The sequence below is a fragment of the Rattus rattus genome, chromosome 18, assembly GCF_011064425.1.
Source record: "Rattus rattus isolate New Zealand chromosome 18, Rrattus_CSIRO_v1, whole genome shotgun sequence".
NCBI lineage: Eukaryota > Metazoa > Chordata > Mammalia > Rodentia > Muridae > Rattus > Rattus rattus.
In genome coordinates this window covers 18102511-18129545 of record NC_046171.1, presented here as the reverse complement: position 1 = coordinate 18129545, position 27035 = coordinate 18102511, and the positions used below count along the sequence as shown (strand labels likewise).

The window sequence follows — 27035 nt, the reverse complement described above, 5'->3', positions numbered from 1 at the left end:
ATGATCCAACTCTCTAACCATCAGGAAAATATGCTGTCTGGTTGATTTTTAAAAGAAGAGCTCCACTTAAAATCTAGTTCCAGCTTGTAAATTGAGCAGAAAAAAATAATGAGAACATACCCACCACTGGACTGATGCTTTAAAACTAACATTTCTCCTCTGAGATCATAACAAACACTTCGAGCTTTCATCTTGGATCAGGAGGCCAAAATAGACTTGGTAACTTAACTAGTAGACCTTCTTTTTTCTTTCAGTTCTAGAGGCCTGAGATCCCAAGATCAAGTCCCAGCAGATTATAGCCTATTGAGCTCCACCTTGGATTTAAAGGGCTACCTCTGGATAAGTGTCCATGTGAGCATCTTCCTACTGCCTCTTCCTTTTAGAAAGCCAGTGTTGTTGGGCTAAGGCCTTATAAGTTCATTTGTTCATGATGATGTGTAAATGCCCCTGTCTCCAAATACAATCGGCTCCAATTCAAATACAAATATAGGTTGGTAAAAACAATTCAGGACATTATGTTATGGTTTTGATAAGGTCTCAGGAGAGGAGCAAACGTCAGCCAAAGACGTCACATCATCTTCTGAGGAAAGAATCCATTTTTTAATTATGTAGAGGATAGTTGTAGCCTGGTGTAGGAGTATAGTGTTCCTATTTTCCTTACTTTTGATTATGTATGATACTGTAGGCGTATGATGGGGATGGTGTGTGAAGAGAATTATGAGGGTTGTGTCGGCAGGTCAATTTCGTTCGTCCACAGGGCACCCAAGAATCAAACATTGTTCTGCAAATCTCTGCAAGCCTGAATTTGGATGAGGTTCACATTGGACCACAGTGTGTGAAGGTCTCAATGCAGCAAACCAAAGATGTGAATAGAAAATGCTGAGTTTTCCTCCAAGAGAAAAAGATTTCTCCTGTCTGCCAGTTTTTTTCTGAAGGAGAACATCTTTCTGTTCTGGAGGTCAGAGAACTGAAACTGAGATCCACAGTTACTTCTTGTTTCTGTGGATCCCTCCCAGTCCTCAGTGTCAAACTGGATCTAGACACTGAAGATTCCGTGGAATGCGGTTGATTCTGTCTCTCTTGAGAGCTCTGACTCATGCAGATGTGAATCTACAGAGCCAGCTGTCTCTTCCTCCTTACTTGTTCATGTGCATTGTGACTCTTGCCTCCTTAGTCATGTCTGTAATTCTGCTGTTGCAAAATTCAGAAGTCAGAAAAATCTCAGCCATAATTTCTAGTTTTATGGCTCCTTGTGTGAATCAGAAGCTTGAGTAATTACACAATATTTAAATGACTAAGAAAAAGGTTTTCTAAATTTTATGACACACATGCCACATGGCCTAGGGGCAATCATTTGACAGCTGTGACATCTAGATTCCACCTCTGTAAAATGGGAATGAATTATATCCCCTTTCATCTCATGGAATCTCTTTCGATCTCATGGTAGCGCATGTCAAAGTTTCTTAAAGGTTGGAGTCTGCCTTGTAGCAGAGTTTGGCAGGAATGCTGCATGGTACACACATGACTTTGTTAGGACGGGTTTAAATGTCTCCAGAACTGGTGCTGCAGGTAAACCTCAGAAGCTAACAGCATTTGCTATCCTTTCAGAAAACAGGGCTGGCTTTCCAGCCCCCACATGGCGGTTCATAGTCATCCGTAATTCTAGTTCCAGGAAACCTGATGACTCCATCCGCACTTACATACGTGAAGACAAACACTACTCATACACTAAAAATAAATAAGCTTTTTAAAAATGTTCTTAAATTTCTAAAACTTAGGAAACTTCTTTTGGAGGTAGCCTCCTATGGGTAACTTCCAGCCAAGGTCCCTCTACCTTCTCATTCATGCACTGTCCTGGTTGACTTGGGGAACTCCACAAAGATGCACTCTTCTGGTGAAGGTTCTAGAATTCCTCCATGACTGATGTTTCTCTAAGGCACCAGAGGATCAAAGGAGGCACATGTATCATTGTTATCTCCAAATTCTTTGCTGACGGATTGATCCTGTGGGCTAGCCTGTTCTATAAAGGTCATGTCTACATGGTGATCGTTTTGTCTTATGTTGCATGGAGGCGTGGATGGAGTACGAATCGTTGCCGTTAACAATGGGAGCAGAGCTTCATCTCAGCTTCTCTGAGATGTTTAGAGCATGTCTTTCAGTATGTTAAGCCCTAACGGTGAGAAGGATGGGCATTTCTTTGTTGCTGTAGAGAACTATAGACCCCGGGGATCAACCCTACAGAAAAGAGCGGTTTGCAAGGAAAAGCAACATCAGATGATAATGTCAAGAGTAGAAAATATGCCAAATCAATGTACTTCCCTCTTCATCCTTTCTCACCTTCCACCCACCACTCTGAGCATGAATCCTTCTGAGAATATTTTCTCAACATTTTTTTTTTGTTCAAATGACACAGGGGAAAAAAAAGAGTTGTGTGACTAGAATCAGCAGAAGGTTTTGTGTTTCTTTTTGCCACTGAGTCATAAAGAAAGAAAACAAAACACACTCAGTTCAACCTAAATCTAACCAATCACATAGCTTTATTAAACACAGCATCAACAGAAAGAAAATATCTAGTGCTTTCCCAGGAAGGACTAGTGCCAAGAATAGAGTAATTTTCTGGCTTTGTGTTCAGTATCTATAAATTTTGCTCCATGTGTTTCACTATGTTACTGAACAGCTGTTGATATTAAACATGAGGAGAAAATCACAACTAGACAGTGAAATGCACCAGGGGTTAGTGGATACTAACTAGCCACACTCCACCAGGACCCTACTTGTAACCTCAGACTAAGCAAAAACATTTTCTTTCCTATTATTCTCTCTCTTCATTTTGTGGCCAAGTGTGTATTGGATACAAAACTTGCTCAGACCAAAACTTGGCAGTGTGAGCTCTTGATTTGACTGCAGTTGGGTTACCACCAATTTGCAAAAATGAAGTATGAATAATAATCTTACTTATGAGAGCGCAAAGTAAAATAAATCTTTGCTTTGCCATCTTATCAAGGAATATAAATCGATCTGGCAGGCAAGTCAACCTTAAGTTCTTATGTAAAGGTTCCAGATGTTGTTACAATTCTGTTTTATAAATATAGCCAACATGTTAGGCATAATGATATCTAAAGATGCCACGGATCTCAGACAGGGCTCTTGCTTGATGGACTCCATTCAAGCCTTGAGCCACATGACTCAGAAACTCGACTGGGCGCACTTGAGAGCATTGCCTCCATGCATACTCTCCTGGTCACTGAAGACTCATGGGTGAACCACCTACTGCTCCAGGAGAAGATTGGAGGTCAGTTCCCAGCAGGTCACCGCTATTTGTACCTTCATTTCCAGGGCGATCTAAGGCCACTGACTTCTTCAGGCACTTACGCTCGTGGTCACATATTGCCACATAGATATACATCACTAAAAATATTAGAAATAATAAAAGTAAATCCATGAAAGGGGGTATTTTAAAAACATTATCACTGCCTGCACCAAGACTACTGTGCCAGCTTGACAAGCAAAGCAAGCCCGGACCCCCAACCAGTGTTGCTCCTTTTCCTGCTCATGACGGACATTTGGGAAGATGTTTTTCCTGTTTGCAACCAGCCAGCCCTCATCAGAAGTTATCCACAACCCATATCATTTTCGTGGTTGGTTATTTATTTATTTATTTATTTATTTATTTATTTATTTAACTCACGTATCATGTCAATGTGCGTGGGCATGCGTGGACAATGGGGACAACTTCCAAGAGTCCATTCTCCCTTTCCGCCATGGAGGTAGGTTTCAGGGGTTAAACTCAGGGTGGTGCTTTGGCTGCAAGCACCTTTACCACTGTGGTGGTTTCAATGAGAATGGCCGCCATGGGCTCATATATTTGAATTCTTGGTTCTCAGTTTGTGAACTGTATAGGCAAAACTAGGAGGTATGGTCTTTGTTGGGAAATGTTTGCCACCAGGAGAGGCCTATGCCAGACAGCTTCTCTCTTCCTGCCTCTTGAGTGAAGATCAGGTACAAGCCGCCAGCCACTGCTCCAGAGCCATGCCTGCTTGCCCCCTGTCATGATGCTTGCCATGATGGTCATAGACTCACCCACTGAAACGGAAAGCAATATCCAAATTAAATGCTTTCTTGTTATCAGTTGGCCTTGTCCTTATATGTGTTCACTGGGCCATGCGTTGAGTTATCTCACCAGCCTTCCTGGCTATTTTATGTTTCATACCTTAGTCTTGGACAATTCTGCACCAGCAATGACTCCAAATGCCAGGGCATGGAGAGTGTCTACCCTATTGAAAGTTGATTATTCTGGGTTGAATAAGGTTGTTTTCATGCATGTATAGACTATGCTTGATGTACATCTCCCCCTGAGCTCTCCTACATCCTCCTATCTCTTGTCCTTATTAATTCTCTTTGTTGCAAGATGGTTGCATTTATGCTTTCCCGCTATCTGTGCAATAGCATTCCATGTGTACGTGTCAGATCCATGACCCCCAACTGAGAGAAAACATGGTAATTGCTTTCTGACACTGACTTGACAGACATAATATGATTTCTTCCTGTTGTATCTACTTTCTTTCAAATGACATCACTCCATCCTCACATCGGAAAGCACTCGGCTGTGTACAGATACCACAGCTTTATGTGTTCCTCTGTCAGTTGCACACCTAGCCAAAGTGCCACGGAGTACCATGTCTTTGTGACATAGTAGCTAACATAGTGAAGAAATAGCCTGCAGAATGGGAGAAGTTCCATATATCCCACAGAGGAGATGAATTAAGAATATGCAAAGAACTCAGAAAACAATGTTTACTACCAATCACACAATGCAATTCATGAATGGGCTAATTCCATAAGCATGTGGTTCTCCAAAGATAAAGCACAAGGGCCAATAAACACGAGAAAGATGATTGACTTCACTACCTATGGAAGAGACGCAAATGAAAATTACTCTGAGATTTCACTTCACCCAAGTTGAAATGATGATCCTCAAGAAAGTAGATTAAAAACAAGTGCTGAGGAGGATATGGGTAAAGTATATACTACTGCTTGGAATTTAAACCAGTGCAGACACTATAGAAGACAAAAAGAAAGTTTCTCAAAAGTACATCCATTGTGTGAGCAAGCTATCTCCCTCTTAGGTATCTGTTGTAAATCTCAGCATCCTTTCTGAGGCTCTACCCTCACCTGCAGTCAGTGGAACCAGATGTTTTTAAATTAAATTACATTTTATTTTAGTGTATTCATGGAGTCTCTTTGTGTGTGTATACCACATGTGTGTTGGTTCCTGCAGAGGCCAGAAGTGAGAGTCAGGTCTACTAAAGCCAGAGGTACAGGGGGCTCTGAGCTGCCCAGTGTGGATGCTGGGAAGCCAACTCAGGTCCACTGGAAGAGCAAGAGGCACTTTTAATGGGCATCCCTCCAACTGGCTGTGGATTTTAATGTCTCTTGTGTCTCTTCATCTGGGATCATCTTCAACCTCGCTTCTCCACCCCTGCCCCAACTGTCCATGCTCAGACTGCATGATCCTCTTCTATCAAATTAGGTTTGAAGAAGTTTTCCTTTTCTTTTAGCATAAAGAAAACATGACTTCCTTGCTGTCTCCATTGTCTTCCAATTCGTTGAATTTCTCTCCCTTCTCCCCCTTTTAAACTCTGACATATTGTATACTTTGAGACTGACACTGGACCTGTTGCCATCAGCCATTTTGGATCTCTCTCCCTCTCTTACACACACACAAGACCCTGTTCTCTGCTGCCTCTAAGAAGGTAAAATCCTGGGCACTGCTGCCCCATTGTTTCCCCTTCTCTACCCTTGGACAGCCACAGGCTACTGAAAGAAATGGTACATCCTAATATATTTGTGGTAATGTCAGAGAGAATCTCCCCTTGGCCTCTCGTCTCCCTTTGCATAGACTTCGCTTTCTGCTCCTTAGAGTCAAGCTCAAATCTTACCCAGGCTCCTTTGGTTCTCCCTCTCAGTCCTTACCCCTCCTTTCCCATAACACCCTCATGTCCTACTTCAATCTGATGACTGAGGTCATCAGGGCTGACTCATGCCAACTTCCTGCCTCTCTCCAGTCTTTGCTTTATCTCAACGCACACCCTTCCTTCCTCCCTGGAATCCCAGAGGACATAGTGTCGCTTCTCCCAATCTGGAATCACCCTCCCCTCTCCCCTTTCTCTCCATGTGTTTGACTCCTCTTCTTGAAGAGGTTTTTGAGACCAGTCTCACGGATGGGTTGGCGATTGTCTTCGGAGCCTTCTGTCAGATTGTCTGCTTCCTGTTGTGAAGTCACTGGGGTGAGGGGCCAGATTCTCCTCACCTAATACTTAGTGAAAATCTGACCCGTAAGGACATAGTTTTATTTATCTGCTTTTTTTTTTTAAGTCACACTTTCTTTCTCAACCAAGCCTGGCTACATTCCCTTAGAAGCCTGGACAAAAATCAAAACCCAAGCTGGCCAACTAGCTGGGTATATGACTCAGGGATAGAGAGCTTTCTTGGCATCCACAAGGCCCTGAGTTCTTCTCCCAGCACTTCAACCAACCAACCAGACAGACAGACAGGAGCAAAAGCAAAAGATGAACAGGTCCACAGCAGGAAAGTCTCAGGCTCTCATACCTTTTTGATTTTAATCAAAAACATTTGTGTTTGCCTTTTGTTGAAAATACAGATATACACAATACCTCTTTTTCTAGAACTTTATGTGTTATTAAGAACAGATGTTTCAATTCACCAGTTTAGTCAACGATTACTACAACAACAACAACAACAACAACAACAATAAGAAAAGCAACACAGAAACATATCAAAATCAAATCTGATAATCTAAAAGTATTGTACTACATAATACTTCTTTTATTCGACAACTCCTAAAGACAAGAATTTACCTTTAAGTTGATCTCAAATAAAATCAAACAACCAAGTAAAACTGTATGCAGTTGGCTCTCCCTCTCCAGGGGTTCCTTATCTGTGGAGTCAACATGCTGTGAACCCCAAACTTCAGGCAGTGTAAAATTCCACAAAGCAAAACTTGAAATATTCATATTGTCAAGGACCCTGCTGAGTCTTCAGGAAGTAAGCCAGAGGGAGCCGTCTCCGCTGTGACCCCACCATGTCAGGGGCCCTCGGCTTCCCTCCAGCACTTTCCTAGACATTGCCCTGCAGCTCGGGCTAGCGCTGTGTAGTTGAACCTACAGAAGAAAATTTCATCTGCACGGAATGTGGCCAGACATTCTCCTCACCATTATTCCCCTGACCGTGCATGTAATCTAAGAGCACTGCATATCATGCACATCTTGTATTAGGTACTATGAGTGACTTATAGAAGATTGGAAAGTACACAGCACGAATTCATATGTGTGTAAAAAATAGTATAAACACCACAGTATTTTGTGGGATCATTTTAAGCATCTCTTAGCTTTCAGTATCCTGGTCCTGGCACCAATATTTTAGTGACATCAATGGACAATTTTATTTATATACCACTTAACACACTGAATGAATTGAACTATGTTCTGACAGTATTTCACATCTGCATGATGTATACTGACCACATACTGGCCTTTTCCCACCTCTCTGCCTCCCCCCACCAACCTCTTCCTCCCCACAAAGCTCTCTGACATTCGTGTCCATTCATTTTGCTTTGTGTCCCACTGAATTAACATTTTTAATACTGTATTTTAGCTTTGATAGTAGTTTTAGATTTATACAAACTTTGTAAAAATAGTAACATTTCTTCCTGTTCCTTCATTCAAATTTTTCTTTCGGGTCAACACTTCACATCATGCTACTTTTTTCACCAATATGGAGTCCACATTGATTTACGCCACTAACCAACCTCTCCCCACCGTACATCAAGTTCACTAGTTCTTAACGAGTGATGCCATTTTTGTGCTCTAGAATCGCATTCTAGTTGCCGTATGGCATTTACTAGTTGCGTCCCTTCTGTTTTAACTGGTTTTATTTGAGGGGAGTCTCTCAACCAGTGTTTCAGAGACTTGTGGGTTTGGAGAAGGATACCCAGCAAGAGAGTGCCCAATTGGATTTTGGGGTATTTCTCACGGTGAGGCAGGAATGAAACATTGTGTGTCAATGCCCTTCTTTCAGCACGGATGAGCATGATCTGAATGACTGACTACTGGTGATATCAACATTGATGTCAGTGTACACACGGATTTTTATCAGTCCCCGGTTTGATTCCTTTAATGGTCATGGATGGGACAAAACTGTCTGGGTCAGCTCCACTTTACTGTAGGGACCTTGAGGTAGAAGTTGCCTTGAAATTGGTGGCACCACACCCCCTCACTGCCTCCTCCGATTACAATGAAAGAAGAGTAGCTGATGCCTTGCCGTGCTTTCTAGCGTTACCCTTTCTCGAGCCACCACAGCTAGCTGCACGCAGTTATATTTTCTATATCGTAACCAGCTTTGGGGAAATTCTACACTAGGATTGCCAATCAGCCAACCATGTAATCAGTGGTGAGGTATATAACTCTCTCACTTTGAATACGTGCTTAAAAGAAAAATCTCTTTTCTCAAGTTGTTATTTTCGTGTCAAACTTTTATGTGCCTTAAGATTCATGAACACTTTTTAATACAACTTTTTTAAGATCATATGTGTGTGTGTGTGTGTGTGTGTGTGTGTGTGTGTGTGTGTGTGTGTGTGTGTGTAGTGTACAGGTGTTGCCCCTGTATGTGAGTCTGTGCACCATGTACCCAAAGGAGTCCAGAGGAAGGCATTGGAAGCCCTGAAACCAGAATTATAGACAGTGATGAGCTGCCATGTGGGTGCTGGGAATCAAACCCTGTCCTCTGGAGGAGCAACCAGTGCTCTTAACCACGGTGCCATCCTCCATGGTCACTTTTTGATCTCCCACTAGAGGTAATTGTCTCATCAAAAAAAGTGATCTGTGACTTCAAAAAACTACGGGTTTGGGTGTGTAACAGAGGTGTTCGCTGGTGAGTGACAGAGAAAGCAGAGCTTGCTGCTAATCTCTACAGCTGGTTCTGCTTTAAACAATTATTGTGATTATAAATATTATATTCTTTATTGTTATACAAATTAATACTTTTAGCCATTAAAAATAATGAATATGTTTAGTCCAGACTTTGCGGTAAATGATCTCACGTCCGGCTCAAAAAACTCTTTGTCAAATCCCATTAGTGCATCGTTAGTGACGTATTTCTAAGTGTTACAGTTTTCCTCTTAACCCAGTTAGCTCCTAAATAATTGAGCCTGGACTATTTATTTAACAAGCTTTAAGAGCACAACAACTGAGCAGTGTTACTCTATTTTTAATTCTAGAAGCTAAATCTGACTATCTCTCAGCCCACATCCCTGTGATACTCGAATTCTAGTACAGAGCTGGCTCTCTGTGCTCTGGGTGTTTTCTGAGGACATCTCTTGGACTCTCTCCCAGTGGAGAATCCCCACTTCCTTTCTCCCCTCCCACGCCTGGAAGCAAGTCCAGCCCTATTCTCTTCCCTGCTCAGTCATTGGCTGATCAGCTAGCTTTATTGACCAATCAGAGAACGATTGGGAAGCAGCAATGTTTACACAACATTGAGGCAGGAAACTCTCAGAGTAAGAATTGTAACCAGATAGGGTACACAGAAGTCAGCATTTGAGTAAGACAAGGGTAATCTTTACATAGTGCACAATAACATCATGCCAACAGTACATTCTTTTTAAAAGGTTTATTTTTACTTTATGTATATGTGTGGTTTGCCTGGATGTATTTCTGTGTATCATGTGCATGAAGTGCCCGTGAAGGCCAGAAGGGGAGATTGTATCTCCTAGAAGTGGAGCTAAAGATGATTGTCACAGACTAAGCAGCTTACCCAACACTAATTCACTTCCCCACATTCTGGAGTCTGAAAGTCCCAGAGTAACAACCAAGATCTGACAGGTTTGACTTGCTCTGGGGCCTTTCTTCTTGGCTTGCAGAGAGAGCGCTACCTTCTTATTTTAACTTTCATATTCTTTCTCTTGAAGCTAATTCTTCTGGAACCCATGGGCCCCAATATCCTTTTATCCTAAGGACAACGATGAGATTGGATTAGTGCTTAGACCAATTGTGGCTCTGCTCTTGTGGATGCATTCTCTATCAAATTCATGAATTACTTACCATACTGTTTAAGAAGTGGGCCTTCACTCATCTCTCATGAATGGGTTAGGTGCCCTGTACAACGACTTGACAAGGAAATTTGTCTGTTTTGCCCTCTCACTCTCTGAAATTCCATAATATCCTGTCCTGTCCTTCAGAAAGTAGACTGTTTATTGGACCAATGGCTCTGCAGAGCCTGGGACTTCCCCAGTACCCAAAATTATAAGACATGAATAGACAGTTGTGTAGACTAACCAGTCTAAACATTTTGTTAGCGTAACATGAATAACTAAGGCAAGGTCATGTTCTAATGTAATTATCTTTCTCAAGATCTTAATTTTAAAACTGATGCTGAAGAAACCATATGTAGAGAATTGAAACTGGACCCATTTTTCCTATTTTGTACAAAGGCCATAATGCAAGGCCTGGGACTTTGATATTTTTTTAGAAAAACATGGAAACTCCTCAGTATATAGACCTGGGTACTTACTTTTTGAATGAGACACTATGAATTAAAAAAAATGGAAAGATACTGACAATTGATTAAGTCAACTTAAAGAGTCTTTGCACAACAGAAGAAACAATATGCAGAGAGTAAGTAAATGGGCTACAGAATGGGAGAGACTCTGTCAGGTTCTCATTTAACACAGAGTATCCAAAATGTACAAAGAAATCAAAATATTGAGAACACAAAGAACATGTAACCCAACCAATAATGGAGCAAACGAACCAAACAGATACTTCAAAAGAAATGCAAATTTCTGAAAATTTGAATACCTGAAAAGTTTCAGTATTTTTAGTCATCAGGGAATGGCAAATTACAATTATATCATAATCTCATCTCACTTCAGTCATAGTAGTTACCATGGAGAGAGTGAAAACAATCAAATAAATAAGGAACATTGGTAAGGACGGGCTAGGGGATCTTCGTGCACTGTTGGTAGGATTGTTAACTAGTCCAGCCACTGTGGAAACCAACATGGTGGTCTCTCAGCATCCTATATGGATCATGCCGCCCAGCTTTACCACTTCTGAGCTTGTACCTGAGGGCGTCGAATGCACCGTGTGATGAAAGCACACGCTCACCCATGCTGATCATGGCACTGCTGATGGTAGCCAAGTTTTGGAATCACCTCAAATGCCCGCCAACAGATGAATGGATACAGAAGGCACCGGGTAGACATATTACACACTGCAAAGCCCTATGCTCCATGAGATAGAACTAGACAAGGACATTTTCAGGGAAATTTATGGAACTGGAGTTTTTATAAGCCAGCCTTAGGACAATCATGAGTTTTCTCTCATGTGTCAAATGTAAAAGTATAGTATGTATGTAGGAAGAGTAAAGTGGTCAGGGTAATGGGGCAGTGGACTTTGGGAGAAGAATGTAGTGTGTCCTCAAGCATGTTGTTCACATATCTAAAAGCATTACACTGACTCTATTGTATGTATTGTTATAAGCTAAGACAATGGAGGACAAAGACAAAATATGACTTATTCTATTTCTAGTTACATTGTGAGATGCTAGGCATTAGGATTTAAAATGTAACACAGGAAGGAGCACTGTTTACCTACAGCCTACTCAGAATTCAAATTTAGCTATATGGATCTGGAGGCTAATTAAACCACTCTGCCGTTCTGGGAGGTGTGCTCACAAGAGTAGCAAAGACTCTAGCAATTTTAGCATTACTTATCACAAAGATGCAACTGTATGGTGGTTTTGCGTCACATGGCAGGATAAGGTATCAAGCTCATATACCCACAGGAATGACACTCATTCCTTTTAATTATTTTAGCCCCCACAAGAAAGCTGACCTTAATGAAAATTCACTGGTGACATCTCTGTGGAATGGCAGGTGGGCTTTGTGTGCCATCATCAACCCTTGTATAACTCCATTTGTTTATTTCACAAATACCTGCTCAGCCTATAATGTAGGGCTTTTTCTAAGAACCTTTCCAGATAGTAGCCAGTTTATTCCTAATGGTAGCCAAGAAAGTAACAGCACAACCCCAGTGAAGTGACTTGACCACAGGCATATCACTTAAGAAGGTAAAGGAGAGCCAACATTTGGAGACGGCAAGTAGAATTTAGACACAACTAGATACTCCTAAACTTTAGCTTCTCCTTCACTAGCTTTCGAAAATAAATGTCCATTATTGATAATTACATTTGAATTTGCTTCCCTTTTTTAAAGAAAAACAGTCACTACAATTAATGATAAGCCTCTCACCACTCTCCATCATTATAAACTTCCTGAGTTACCTGGGCTTATGTCTTGCATGTAAGTCATGTATTTTGAGATAGTAAATGAATTGGCCTTTTTTATGTGCCAGTTTGTGAACCAGGAACCCAAGATTCTACCTTTATAATGGCAGAAAAGGTTCATAAACCCAGAAGAACTGGGGAAAGGAACTCTAAGAACTCCCAGACAGACACAACCTCGGTAGAACCATTAAGTGGAAAAGCCAGAGACAGTGGAGGGGCTCAGCTGCTTCCCTAAGGACACTGGAGAAGCTGACACCATACACCCAGCAGGAGCAGGCTGCTGTGGTGTCAGCTTACTCAGCAGCTGTATCAAGAGCACCAGGAACCGTCAATCACCTCTGTCTCCTTCCTCAAGGGTGCCATCCGCGATTGCTTCAAACTCACATGAGCAGTCCTCTCAAGGGAAGGGCAGGAGACAGATCTTGAATTAAGTGAAGCTGTAGAGGACACCGAGTAGAATGCAGACCTTCTCTGAAGCGACAGCTCATGTGAGGGGTAGAGAGGAGAACCATGGCTTCAGTCACATCTATGAGGCACACATTCTAGCTATCATTGCCTTGTGGTACTCTGAAAGGAAATGGATCTGACAAGTGTTCCATGCTCCTCTGTCTAGAACCATAGCTCATGCAATGGGCAAACAGCAAATGGAGTCTATCTATCTATCTATCTATCTATCTATCTATCTATCTATCTATCTATCTATCTATCTATCTATCCATCCATCCATCCATCCATCCATCCATCCATCCATCCATCCATCCATCTATCTCCATCTATCTATCTATCTATCTATCTATCTATCTATCTATCTATCTATCTATCTATCTGTATAATGGTGATTCCTGTCCCAGAAGATTGTGACTTCTGAGACCAACCTCTCCCTTTGGTAACCTCCAGTTGGACATGTAACCTTGGACTGTATTCCCACTGCACACACACAGATGTCTTCCTAATCGCTTAACAGGGTGAAGACAGTACGGAGCAGGTATGGATAGTTGTATCATGGAACATATTCTGTTAGCATGTAAATGCAGATATGAATGGTTCTACATGTGTCAGTCAACATGCTTGATATACACATACACATGCACACATGCATACATATATATGGACCACAGTCTGTTGGAGGGTATTGCCTACAATCAAGGTATGTCTTCTCTTTTTTGTTAAACTACTCTGGAATTAACATTTGATATCTCTTCCTCTACATCTATGTATCTAGTTTATATCTAATCTGTATCTGTAGCTACAGCTACTTCTCTCTCTCTCTCTCTCTCTCTATATATATATATATATATATATATATATATGCTAAATCTAACTGCAACCACAATCTAGAAGGCAGTAAATGTAATGAAGAAATGACCAAGGAAAAATCAGAATTTAGACTCAGATGAACTGGCAGAACATAAAATATATTTTAAAGGTGTAACTGTGGCCACCAGAAAAAGTATGAATAAAGAGTGCTGATTGATAGATTATCATTCATATCTAGTCTATATCCATCTATGTACCTGTATCTTTATCTCTATATCATCTATATCTGTATCTTTATCTCTATCTATAATTCACTGCTGTTACTATGATAAAACATCTGGAATAAGTAACTTAAAGAAGAAAAAATCTCCCTTCATAGTTTGGGGTCTACAGTACATCAAGGTTGGGGGAATCTGGTAGAGGAACATGAGATGGTTGCCAGGAAACAGAGAGAGAGAGAGAGAGAGAGAGAGAGAGAGAGAGAGAGAGAGAGAGAAAGCCCAGTGCTCAGCCTCTCCACTTTCTTCCCATTTTTTTTTCTTTTTCAGTCTTGTATTACAGCCTATAGGATGCTGCCTACCATTGTCGTAGGTCTTCCCTCTTCTGTTAAACTGCTCTGAAATTGCCCTAGCACATACACTCAAAGTTGTGTTTCCTAAATGATCCTAAATCCAAGTCAGTTGATGGTAAAAGCTGGTTACGGCAGCTTATTTTATCCTATGGTCAACCCAGACATAGATTTTCAATGTGAAAAGACAGAGAGCATCTTCAGTCCTTTGAGAATGTATCAACTACAAAACACAGGCATGGAAACACGGGGTTGAGTAACGTGCACAATCGAAAGAAATAATTCAGGAGGACAGAGTTATTTAAAAGCTGTAAATCATATTGTTAAAGATAGTTTGATAGGTGCGAGTCTACACCAAGCAAGAATAAGCTGGTGTGAAAAATAAGATCTCAATTCACGATTAAATAGCTTTTCACAAATTGAAATACGTTGACAAATTTCACTGCTGAAGCTTAATAATAGTCAAGAGACAAAGGTAGACATGTTCAGAAATGCCATCAGCGTATAGATTAAAAAGACACACAAAAGAAGGCACCTGTCTAGTTTGGTTTTTGTTGCCATGATTAAACACTGAGCAAAACCAGTGTCTCCTGTGGAGGAAAGGCTTTATTTGGCTTCCAGGTTATACATAGACCATGGAGAGAAACCAAGACAAGAACTCAAGGCAGGAACCTGGACGCAGGAACTGAAGCAGAGACCGTAGAGGAACCCTGCTTACTGGTTTGCTTCCCCGGGATTACTCACTTGTCTTTCTTAGACAGCTAAGGTCCACCTGCCTGGGGATGACACCGCCCTTGGTGGACTGGGCTGGGTTATATCAACCAGTAATCATGAGAGCACACCACAGACTTATCCCATGGGGAAATCCTTCAGTTGCCTCTTCTTAGGTGCATCAGGTTGACAGGTAAATCTAACTGTGACCACAATGTAATGGAGAAATGACCAAGGCAAAATCAGAATTTAGACTCAGATGAACTGGAAGAACATAAAATATATTTTAAAGGTGTAACTGTGGCCACCGGAAAAAGTATGAATAAAGGGTGTCGACTGAGACTAATTCTTCTGGGGAATAGATGTGCACCATCAGAAAGTAATTGGCTTTTTCTATTGTTGTCTTGCACATGCAGACAAACATTTATGTATCAAAATGGTATCTAAATAGTATGTACATGAAGTTAAAGGGAGGAATGGAGATTACCACTCCAGAGTTATGTGACTTCTGTAATCAACCTCTCCCTTTGATAACCTCTGGATGGAGATAGAACTTTGAACTGTAACCCTACCATAAACACACAGTTGTCTTCACCATCAAATACCAAGGCAGAAAGAGGCAGGGATACCTGCATCATGGGAAGTATTCTATGTTAGCATGCAAATCCAGATATGAACGGGTTCTACATGCATCAGTCAACACTCCATGACTGCTCAAACAGTTCTACCCAGAATCCCAGGTTGGAGGACCCAGAAAGTTGCGCTAAGGTCCTCATTGGGTAAGGACTGTGGAAAGTGAATGACAGTCAACTGGTAGTCTACGTGGTGGGTGGTGACATGACCTGGTGAGTGACTATCTCCTCACTGTAACAAGATGCTCAACTCGAACTATGCAAGGGAGAAATGATGTATTTTGTCTCATGGTTTCAGAATTTTCATTAGGGCTTGACTGACTTCAAGCCCATGGCAAGAATATCATGATGGAAACAGAGTCAAGTAAATTCACGTCACTCATCTGTAGGTGCGAGGAAACAGGGAGTAGAAACAAGATGCTCCTTTAATCTCACATTCTGTGACGCATCTTCAAGTCAGGCCCAAGTTTCTGCCATCGCTACTATCTTCCTCCAGTGGCTAACATCATTTATGCCAGAGTCGCTCCTACACGCTCAGCAATACCATCAACTAAGGACTGGGCCTTCCACACATGCACCTCTAGGGAATGTTCCAGGCACAAGCCATGAGTCCTGGTATCTAGCCTTGCATTAAAGGAAGTGAATAGAACCCCTTTCCATCTTGAAACCGAAAGCCAGCAAGTTCAGAGTTGCTAGGCTGCGATCCACCACCATCAACTCTGAGAAGATGCTACTGCTTAAGTCCACAACCCACCCGACCCGCTCACCCTCCGTTCTCGGTTCACAGTGAGCCTACGACTGCTTTAGAACCCGTGTTCCCTCCTAACAGCTACTCTTTTTATCTGAGCTGGGAAAACGCTCTACCCGGAAACCCAAATCACAGTATTTTAAAGGGAAGTTTGAGAAAGAATGGTATTCACTTTGTATTCAGAAGGGGAGGGGCTTCTGTTGACAGCTACACGGGAGCCAATGGGAGGTGGCGCTTGTGTTTTTTTGACTAACCCCAGCTGACACGAAAAGGACTGCGTATTAACATTGAGACTCTTTGTTGACCTGTGTGGACATTTTAAATTGCTTAATGTTTCTATACCTTTAAAAGCATTATTGAAGATCCCTAGATATTTCTCAAAGCCAATTTCCTATTTAGACAGACGCAGAAAAAAGGAAAGAGAACTTTAAAAATGTCTTTAATGAAAATTCTGGTCTTTCAGATCCAGATAAATCAGAACCAAGAAAAATGGTTAGAGGACACTGAATGTCTCTTCTTTTACACCCTTTCAGGAGAGTCCTTGGTGGGATATAAGGAGGACAGAGAGGTCCCTGCCGGTGAGGGACAGATGTGTCTCTTGTCTCCGTCAGCCACTCCTTGACATCCTCTTCTTGAACAAAGAAAACCTCACACCAGGGAAGATAAATTCTGTGTTCCTGTAGATCAGGATACAAAGAGTTTCCCCTTACACTCCGGTGTGAGCGCAGTCAAAACAAATTATTCAAGCTACAAATGACCAAACACTGCCCTGTCCAAGTTAGGCTCACCAAGACAGCCAATCTCCTCTCTTTAGCATCCAATCTAATGCCCCATGGTCTTTGAGCCCTAAGTCCACCTACATCCAGCCCAGATGCTTTCTAATAAGTTAAAAACTTTTACTTTTAAAACTTTTAAAAACATTTAAAAACTTTTCTAACACTCTTACCAATCCAGTCTAGTTTCCCTGTGGTGTCTTTCTCCAGGAAACCATAGTAAATCCAATTTATTTGCCTCCAGGGGGATTAGCTTGATTTTGCTGAAGGCTTTGACAGGTCTTAGGGATGCTGCGGCTCTCTCTTCCCTTGCTGGTTTTCCTTGTCTTAATCGCTAAAGAGTAGTGCCAATGATCGCTCTGGTCTCCATCTTCAACCCTATGGACATTGCCTGTGGGTCTTTGATAACATTCCCTGTAGACGTTTCTTTCGGTTACTTGTATGGACAAGAGAGTACTCCTGCTTGCCAGCGCTAGGGCCATAGTTTTCTGAACTCTCTTTGTAACCCAACAAAGAGGGAGTTAGCAGCACAGAGCTTTGAAGGCTCTGGGTAAACCTGGCAAGATTTCAATAACTTAGTTCACTTCACGATTCTTACAATCGTCTCGCCTAGCTGTATAGCCTTTCAATGTAAAAACATAGCTTTTCTGCAGATAGTTTATAGAGACTTTGAATCCGTTTTTTAAAACTGCAATGATAATAATAATAATAATAATAATAATAATAATAATAGTACCCAGAAGGCAGAAAACAAAGAAACAAACATCACACAGGGCTTTGAGGCCCTGACTTCAGTTCTTTTTACTCTGATGCTGGGACATTAACTCACAAATCATCATCTAAAGAGTCCTAGATCCCAATGGATCATCTCCCCTTCTCCTCCTCCTCCCCCCAAGCTCTCTCGCCCCGCCCCCATACTCCATAAGAACTCTAAGAACTAAGCTGAAACCGCAACCTTCTTTTAATTGTTTTTCGAGTTCCGGTTTCACACAGGAGCCCAGGCTGGCCTCGAATTCGCAGCAATCCTCCTGCCTCCACCTCCTGGAGACCAGGAGCCACCAGCTAAGAATAAGTACACCAGGGTTACCCCCATGCTCTGAATGAGACGCTGGGAAAGGTCAGACTGTCCGTTGACCTGTGGTTCCGGGGAAGTTTCAATTCTTCAAACTGGGGGGTTGGGGGGAGAGACAAAAAACAAAAAAAACTTCAGTTCTAAAACTGCTGGGACAGCAGATTCTTTGGTTCTCCTGAGTCCCAGCTTCCAGTCATCGCGAGGGTCAGTTGTGCTCCTCTGAATGTGAGAGCGATCTAGAGAACACTTGGGGAGAAAAGCAAAGAGAGAGGAGTGAGCGCTGTGCCTTTTCCACCTTTTCCGTCGTGCAGCAGCACCTTGGCCATCAGCTCACCTCCACCTCGTTGGAGTGGGGTGCAGGGCATTCTCATGGAATCCCTGGAGTCCTAGGGGTGGGGAAGAGGGCAGGGATTGAGGTTGGCCCCCAGCATCCGCAGGAGGATGGGCTGTACTGAAGAGTAACACCCGAGGGAGCCTGGGTGGTGCAGCCCCAGTTGCCTGCAGAGCCCAGCAGCCAGGAGAAGCTGGCTTTGGATTCTGTCTTTGAAGAGTTCTCTGGAAGTTGGAGGGGCGGGGCAAGCGGCGCTCTCCTGTCCTACTGGAGTCTTGCGCGGGAGTGTGAGCGAGAAAGACAATCACAGTCCCAGAGCTGTCCCGCTCCTGAGCTGAGGTGGACCCCCGGTGCTGCCCACGGGGTCGGTAGGGCGCAGGCGCTGGGCTGACAGAGCGCAAGGGCAGAATGGAGGGGCTGGTCTTGCTCAAGGCCCTGGTCACTCGGCTGCTGTTCCTGTTGCATTCCCTGGTCGCTGTCTGGAGAGTGACCTGGGTGAAGGAAGAGCACCGTTACTGGCTGCTGGCCCTGCTCAACCTCTTGCTGGTCCTGGAGACCGTGCTCACTCTCAAGTTCAAGCGCGGCCGAGGCTACAAATGGTGAGAGTGCCCTGGGGGTAGGGAGGGCGCACAGGGTCCGGGGCATTGTTCGTCATGGTCCTAGCCGGCGGCACCAAAGCCCGGGTCTCCGATGTCTGTGGTTTCCCCGCTGGCATTTGCCGCCTCCCTCCCCCGCCCGGTTGATTTCCCCTGGAGTTTGGCGGGCACGTGGGATACCGGTGCATCGTTTTGGACGTGCCAGTGGTACCTGGGGTCCCAGCGCAGCGCTGGGAAGGCTGGATCCCGGACCGATGGACCTAATTGATTGATCAGTTAAAACTGTCTACCAAGTGGAGCTGATCTCTGGGTGCCCTGCTTTTTTTTTTTTTTTTTTTTTTTTTTTTTAAGTTGGCGTGTGAACCAGGGATGTACCGGCAAGGACCGGGAACCCTTGCGGGGCATCCGCGATCTTTGCAGAGCTGAGCTCTCCTGAAGTGCGGTCCCCCTCCCCCGCAGCCCCCCCCTCCCCAGCACCTTTGGTTTTAGCCTCTTCCGTTCTCGACAGCCCTCACAGCGCCTGAGGTTTTAGCCACTTCCAATTTCTTCCAACCCCAAAGGTCCCCGGCTCACCAGTGTGGAACCAGTTTCAGGTGTCTGGGTTTGGAGGCTTGGGAGCTTGGCAGCCTACTTCGCAGGCCAAGACTTGTACTACAGACACTGGAGGAGGGGCGAGCAGGTAGCGGGTTTTGTCTTAACCTCAGCGTTGAAACTCCAGGTTCCGCTGGCGGCTGCAATCCCCCTCTATAGACCCAATGCAAGTGGAAAGGCTGACACAAAGGTGGTTTGGCCCTTTGCAAAGAGCACCCCAGCTCCCCACCCTTACCTTCCAGGGAGGTTCCAACTCAAACTCCTCCAAGTCAGGTCTTTTTCCACAAAAAAAGGGAAGTATTAGTTTGTTTATTCACTACATACACTTTGCTGTGGTATTAGCCATCATGTTCAGGGGCAGAGAAGCCCCCTCCACAAGAGAGTGCAAAATGGTTATATATTTCATAGCCACCGTGAGGAAAATGGGCTACCTTTGCAGCTGATGTGTACCTGACTTAAAATCTCCGCTTTTGAAAAACTGTCTAGAATTGTCGGTGCTGACGTTCTTGGAGGATTGGGATAGGTAGCATGGCAAGGGTGGGTTTGGTAGTTCCTAATACCTTTCCCACAGGCGAGGCATTTGCGGCCATTTCTAATCTGACTTCTTGATATCGCAAAGAAAAATCCTATTCAATTCCCAAAAGACGTCTGACTCATAGAGGGGAGAAAGAAAGAAGGAGAAAGCGTAAGTTCACCCCACACCCCTATAACAGATAAATCTGAGATTCGATGCTGCTGTTGCATATTTGAAATATACTAGACGGATCTTCCATCGCAGGAGGAAGTCTGAGGCCAAAGATTGTCCCGTGTTAAGTAGTCCTGACACCAACCATGAGTGCTTCTGGGACAAATGTCAATCTCAGGCTCAGAAAGGAGTCAGTCAGCTCAACACAACCTGAAGTAACCCCATCGTTCCCACGAGCAGGCCCAAACCGTTCTGGGCTGGTAGACTTTTAGCCTCTTGTGTGCATTTTGACTGACTGCTGATTCAGGCTATTGTGTCATTTACTCTCAAGAAGGAATAGATCATGTGGACCAAATGTATGTGTGCCAGTGAGTCAGATTACTGGGTAACTGGAGCAGTGGTGGATTTGATGTGTGGGCTGCAGAACTAGACTTGAAATGGGGTAGGTGGTGGGCATTCCTTCTTACTTACCATGTGATGCCAAGGAAGTTATTTGGTGTCTGAAAGCTTGAGTCTCAGATCTACAAATACGTATTTCACAGTTGTCGAAGAATTATGTGAACATATATATATATATATATATATATATATACACATATATATATGTTGATGGTTAACGAATCATAAGAAGTTTTCTTTATATCCTGTTTTTTCCCCTTTTGTTCATATTAAAACATTCTACATTGAAATTTCAGCTAGGCACATTTTGTTCTTATGTAAGTCAAGGAACTTTAACAGAGGAACCAGCAAATAACCGTTGGTTCAGAGTACAAAAACACGGAAACAATCTTCTATTTCAAACTAGAGACCTGGGCCGTGTGTGGTACATTTGAGCACTGGCTCAGAGAAAGTTTCTGGTTCGATATCCATCAGAAATATTCGAAAGCTCGCAGAGAAAAAAGTTGATACATCTGGTTTATTATAAAACTTCAGGAACAAGTGAGTGTTTGCAACCTGGTACAAATAACCCACTCAGAGTTCCTCCTAATGCCCACGCTATACTTTGATTTTACTATACATAAGTCTGCAAGCATGGTCATTTGCGCTGTGGGTAAAAACCACAGACAAATACGAGGACAAAAACCCCTAAAATAATACTCTGCTAAAAGTACACATGGAATTATCCTTGAAATATCAGGACAATGAAATGGGTTTTGACTTGAGATCTTTTGCGTTCATTCTAGGTTGGTGTTTTCTGAGTAAAACACAGCATAATCATTTGCGACTTGACAGTGTTAAGAACAGTTTTCTATCCAAAATTTCCACCCAACAGAACCCAAGAGGGGAAAACCCAACATTATTGCAACATCTCTGCTAAGTATATACAGCGAAAGAGCACATATTATCTAATGGGAAAGTGTTAATTTTATTTAGTTGTATGTGTAGATTCACATGGACCGAGATAGTTCAATAAGTAGGTAAACTTTTGAACCATGGGCTGTTATATTTTGGAACCTGCTCAAAGAACCAAAAGTATCTGTATGGAGAGAAATAGGCAAAACCATTATCATCCTGTCATAGCGGGGAAAACACCATGATTCACATTAAAGAACTAATTGAAAGAATATGGTTTATTTATTTAGACTGATGCTATTGAAAACGGTGTGGTAGATTTTAACCACTAGTCACAGGACCCTGCAGGGACAGACTTCTGTGCAATGGCTTATTATAAGGATGGACTTGGAGGAGAACTGTAGGTCTTCCAATTGGAAACAATCGTTCTTACCACCCAAGAAGAAGAAAGAAAGTAGCTAAGAGCAATTCCAGAGAAAAAGAAGGGGGAAGTGGAGGGATTGTTACTTAACTCTTACGTTTTCTTCATTTTTTTTCTCTCCATTGTCTGTCAAACCATCCTATGAATTGTCATTTGGATAAAGTCAAAGCACACAAGACGGGGTTTCAGTTGCTTTGCAGCTCATAGAGCCAGATAGGAAGAGCCCGTCTTAGAAGCTGCAGCTCTCCCATATTAAAGGATCCATCGAACCCAATAGAATCCAACCAATGGCTATGACAGAGTAGAGTCAAGAGACCAGCCCAACCCTGCAGGCAGAGGTCGGCATGCATGCGCAGGGAGCAGAAACCCCGTTACTATACTGTTACACCCATGGACCTCCTTTGGTCTATTCAAGGCTAATTTGAATGATATTCGTTCTGTTAATATTTAAACCTGGACCCTAAAACGCTAAAAAGAGGGAATTTGGCACAAGTCCCAGTGCTATAAAGGACAGCGGAGATTTGGTTTCCTAGTGTAGCAAGCGTGTGCAGGCCTCCAAGGACATCTTCCCAACCCCTTGGAAGGGAAACGTGGAATTAGATGCTGAGTTCAGCTGCTCAGGGACAAGGAACATTACAGCATCCCGAGGAACTTGCCAGCTGGAGTGGTTAATGCTGGAATCCTATAGAATCCACAGGGTGGGTCTGTGACACACCCTTGCAAGACCCGTAAGGACCATCAGGGGAGCTTGTTCTTCAACCGTGTTACCTGGATCTTCACTTGTGTTTCCGCAAGACGGAAATCAGCATCACTTAGTTTCATCTTTTTTTTTTCTCGATTTTTATTTTCAGTTGTCTGGGCAACGATCCAATAGATCTGAGACTTATCATTTAGGTAAAAATCAAGCACAAGACAATATTTCAGTTGCTTCCCAGCCAATAGTGATAAAAGAGTCCTCGGGGGATAGAAAAATTACCCAAGATTGTGACAAGTTTGAAGCCTGCTCGCCTGGAAGGGAGGCAATATCTGGGAATTTAAAAAGAAAAAAAAAATCAAGTTGAATTTACTGTCAAAAGTACTGAATTTTAAACACACATCTTCCTTCATTAGAGCATCAATAACACAAAGGATATTTTCTGAGCCTTTGAGTTCGTAGATAGTGGTTCTTGCTGTCTCTCCTTTCTGTTTCCTTTACGTGTGGTAAGAACTATTTCTTTGTGTTTGTTTTGTTTTCTGGACGGTCCAATGTCATCCTGGTGACCTTTAACCTGTGCTGTTTTCTCTTCCCGCGAGTGTGGTGACTATTGACATATGCCACCAACCCAGGCTTGACAATTATTTGCGTGGCAACTAACAGCAACATTAAGCAAATATTGAGCCTGAAATTTGTTGCTGTCGCTGTTGTTGTTTTATTGAGGACCTAGCATGATTTTATAATCCATGTTTATATTTCTTCATCTAAAAAAAATGAATATCGAAGTCAGCAAAAAGAAAAGAAAGAAAATCGCATGAATGTTTTCCTGAAGGAGTTTCGTTCTTACCAACCATAGAAAAATAGAACACTTAACATTTCATATATTTCTGCACAACTATAATTTAATTCATACTCAATAGTCACTGGCTCACACTATCATTGATGATAATCCAAAAATAGCTAAATTAGCAAAGACCGCATGCCTGAAACTTTAAAACAAAAGGTAGTGTTTTGATTAAGGGCCCAAATGTATGGAATGAGAACGATTATGAGTCTTTAGCATTTGCCAAACCTCAGGGTCCGATAGAATCCACATAGGTGATCTCGTATAATCCAGCACACCCAGCAATCGCTTTAGTTTTCTCTTTTTAGCGTTTTCAGGAGGGAAACTGAGGCACAGAATTGCTAAGCTTTTCACCTAGGCGCCCGGTGTTAGGATCCAGGAGTAAGGGAGTCAGGAAGAATCCGAGCTCTCTTCCTTGTCTGCTTCAGTCTTCAACCATCCAGAGGAGTCAGAGCCCCGGTGAGCAAATGCAGAGAGGAGAAGGCATTTGAGCAGCAAGGAGATCAAAAGGGCTGAAATCGGCATCTGAAGGGGGGATGCAAAGCCCAGCTAAATAGAGGATGCTCCCATCACAGAACCCTGGTACCTCTCAGGTGGGTGCACCGAGCCTCGGCTTCATTCAAGCACCATGAACCAAACTGGTGTCCACGCTCCTTGTATGTAGTGGGCGCGCGAATGTGGAAGACAGGGAAATGAAAGGAGGAAGGAGATTCCTGCCCTCCGACACACCACACTTTAAATCAAGGGAATCGGAAAACAACCAAGGAAGGATGTAATTGATAAACCAATGAGCTAGCATAACGGCGAACAGACCCTTGGTATAAACGAAGGATGTCTGTGTGATGTGGGCTACGGAATGAGAAACACTCAGGCTCCGCTTGATAGCTGGAGGGGCTCCGGAGAGGTCGTGATATCTGTGAGGTCTGTATTCTTTACGTTTCTCTTGCTGTGAAGAAACACTGGACCACAGACACAGATCGGAGAGAGTGATCTGGAAATGGTACCAGGCTTTAAATCTCAAAGCTTCCCTCGGTGACATATTTCCTGCAGCAGGGCCATACTTCTTAAACCATCCCAAACATTTTCATCCACTGGAGACCAAGTATTCAGACTGCCTCAGACTGTGGGAAATGGTACTCATTCAAACCACCACAAGGGCCCGGACATATTAGAATAATCCAGGGAGGAAAAAGGCAATCAAAGGAGATAATCCTGTGTGCTTCGAGATACTAACAATGCACTGTCAATGGATTATGTCATCTTTTTGCTCTGTTCCTTTAGAGAAATGGTAGCATTTGGTTTTCCTGCTGGTCCAAGGCCAATCCCGTCTCTGGTTCTTGGCCACCTGAGCAGGCCTGGGTTTCATCTCATGCAGTGGGCCTTAAATCCAACCAGACAGTGTTTGTCTTCAATCCCATTGATCTTTGGAAACTCAAGTAGGGTGAAAGAGAGGAGCCTTTGAAGAGAGACCCAGAGACTCCCAGGTGGCCATCTTGGATCATCAAAGTTCTCTCAGCAAATAGATGCTCGGCCTGAACTCACTTGCTGCTCCTATTTCCTGAAAGTTCTCTGCATTCTTAGTTCTTCCAGCAACATTTTTAATGGCCAATCATATTTTCCAGCCCCATCTGCAGCGAGTCAATATATATCCTGAGACTCGAGACATTGTCTTCTGTTTTCTCTGTACTCGTACAGATGGGTCTGTCTTCTGTATCCCAAGCCCCGGTCTTGGTGTAGAAAGTCGAGTTAAGATTACAGTGATTTTGGAAGCACACATCGAATGGCTCACTTCCTCTGACACGGTCTTGTGTCATTCTTGTGGAGACTCAGTCCCAGTTTTCCCCCTATATTACTTCTGTGATAGCCTTTCGAGGTAAAGCCATTGATGTCTGATGGACTGGGGACAGGTGTAATCATTATACTTGAATAAGAGTGGGATATCAAGGAAACTGAAGTGCTGGCTGATGACCAAACTTCATCCATGAGAATACACAACCGAAAACTTCTAGAACTGAAATCAAGGTGACCGCCATCTTTAGAGGTTTCTCGCTCTCATTTTTTTTTTGGGGGGGGGGAGCAAAAATCGATATGGGTAACTCAAATACATCAGCACAAAAATATTCCTATTTTAAAATTTCCTGCGCATCTCCTCATAACAGTGACATTATTACTTACACAGAATTGGGACAAAGGTGAACTGTTTCATTTTCTTGCTCATTAGAGAATTCACATTTCCATCAAGGCTGAGCTCCTTGTGTGGGTGCTGCCCACGACTTTATAAATTCTTCAGAATTGTTAGAATTGAGAGGCTGAAGCCCCAGGTGTATCAACCTGTGTGTGTATCAACCACATTTATTGTGGAAAACCAGTGTTCCTTTTATTCTAAGAATCCTAATGCATGCACCATGAAAGGAAACTATTCGAAGGTCACATAGAAGTGATATCCAGGACACAGGAAATTACTCATACAAGGTGACAGAGTGGCAGAGTAGGTAATGACTTGGTTTAATTTCTCTAGACAATAAACGTGTTACATATGTGTTTATGTGTTTGTGTTTATTCACATAAATACACATATGATATGATATATATATATGTATATATATATACAATTATATAGAATGGTGTTATAATATTATGTTTTAATTGATTTATGTGTTCAACCTCAAAAAGTTAGATGATTTGCAATTGACTTAACTTATTGCACATATTAAAGATTAATAATTCCTAAGAGAATGAAATTTCTCCTCTAGCTTGCACTACTGTCTCTGGTCGAGTTATTCTCTGCTTTCTATTTTCCTGGATATCCTTAGTGTCGTGTGTAATGCTGTGTTCACTTAGATCAGCCACCAGGTAACGTGGTTGCATTATTTTTGAGTAGCCTCTGGTGATGCTGAGGAGGGAGATGAAGGTGACCATCACGGGGTGACAATGGAGGTGATAGCAGTCAGCAGTCACGGAGCACTGGGGACATTTGTACATATTCATTGTCTTCTGTATCCCTCAAATGACTGTAAATTCATTTTCCTTTAAAAGCCCATCTTACTGTGATTTTACCGATGCATGGCGAAGTGACTCGTCTAAGGTCCCTGACAGTGACAGCAAACCAGGATTTCTACTTCATTGTCTCTTCTTGCTATGAGGGATAGGGTAAGTTCCATGAGGCAGGAAAGTTCATGCTAAACACACAGATCACACATTCATGTGAAAGCAGATGTTTTCGTAAAAACTAAATAGGTTATAAAGGAAAGAGAGATGGGAATTCTAGACAGCTTCAGTTCGGTTCTCCAAGGAAACACTCAACCTTGTCTACAGAAAAAGAGTAAACATATACCATTATCTTTATGTCTAAGGAAGTAGATTATATTATTAAATACATAACATTCATAGTGTGTTTTATTTATCACAAACCACAAAATCCCTATAATCATGACCAATTTAATTTCACTTATGCTT

The 27035-nt window shown here is 42.6% G+C and overlaps 1 protein-coding gene across 1 annotated transcript in view; it reads left to right on the top strand.

Moving 5' to 3' along the window:
• The first annotated feature begins 18616 nt into the window (after nucleotides 1-18616).
• The window catches only part of Tmem26 (transmembrane protein 26), a 44126-nt gene continuing 35707 nt past the window's right edge, over nucleotides 18617-27035 (top strand). The window contains exon 1 of the mRNA XM_032888831.1: nucleotides 18617-19054. Coding sequence (XP_032744722.1) covers nucleotides 18864-19054 — 191 coding nt within the window. The 5' untranslated portion in view covers nucleotides 18617-18863. The remainder of the gene's footprint in view (nucleotides 19055-27035) is intronic.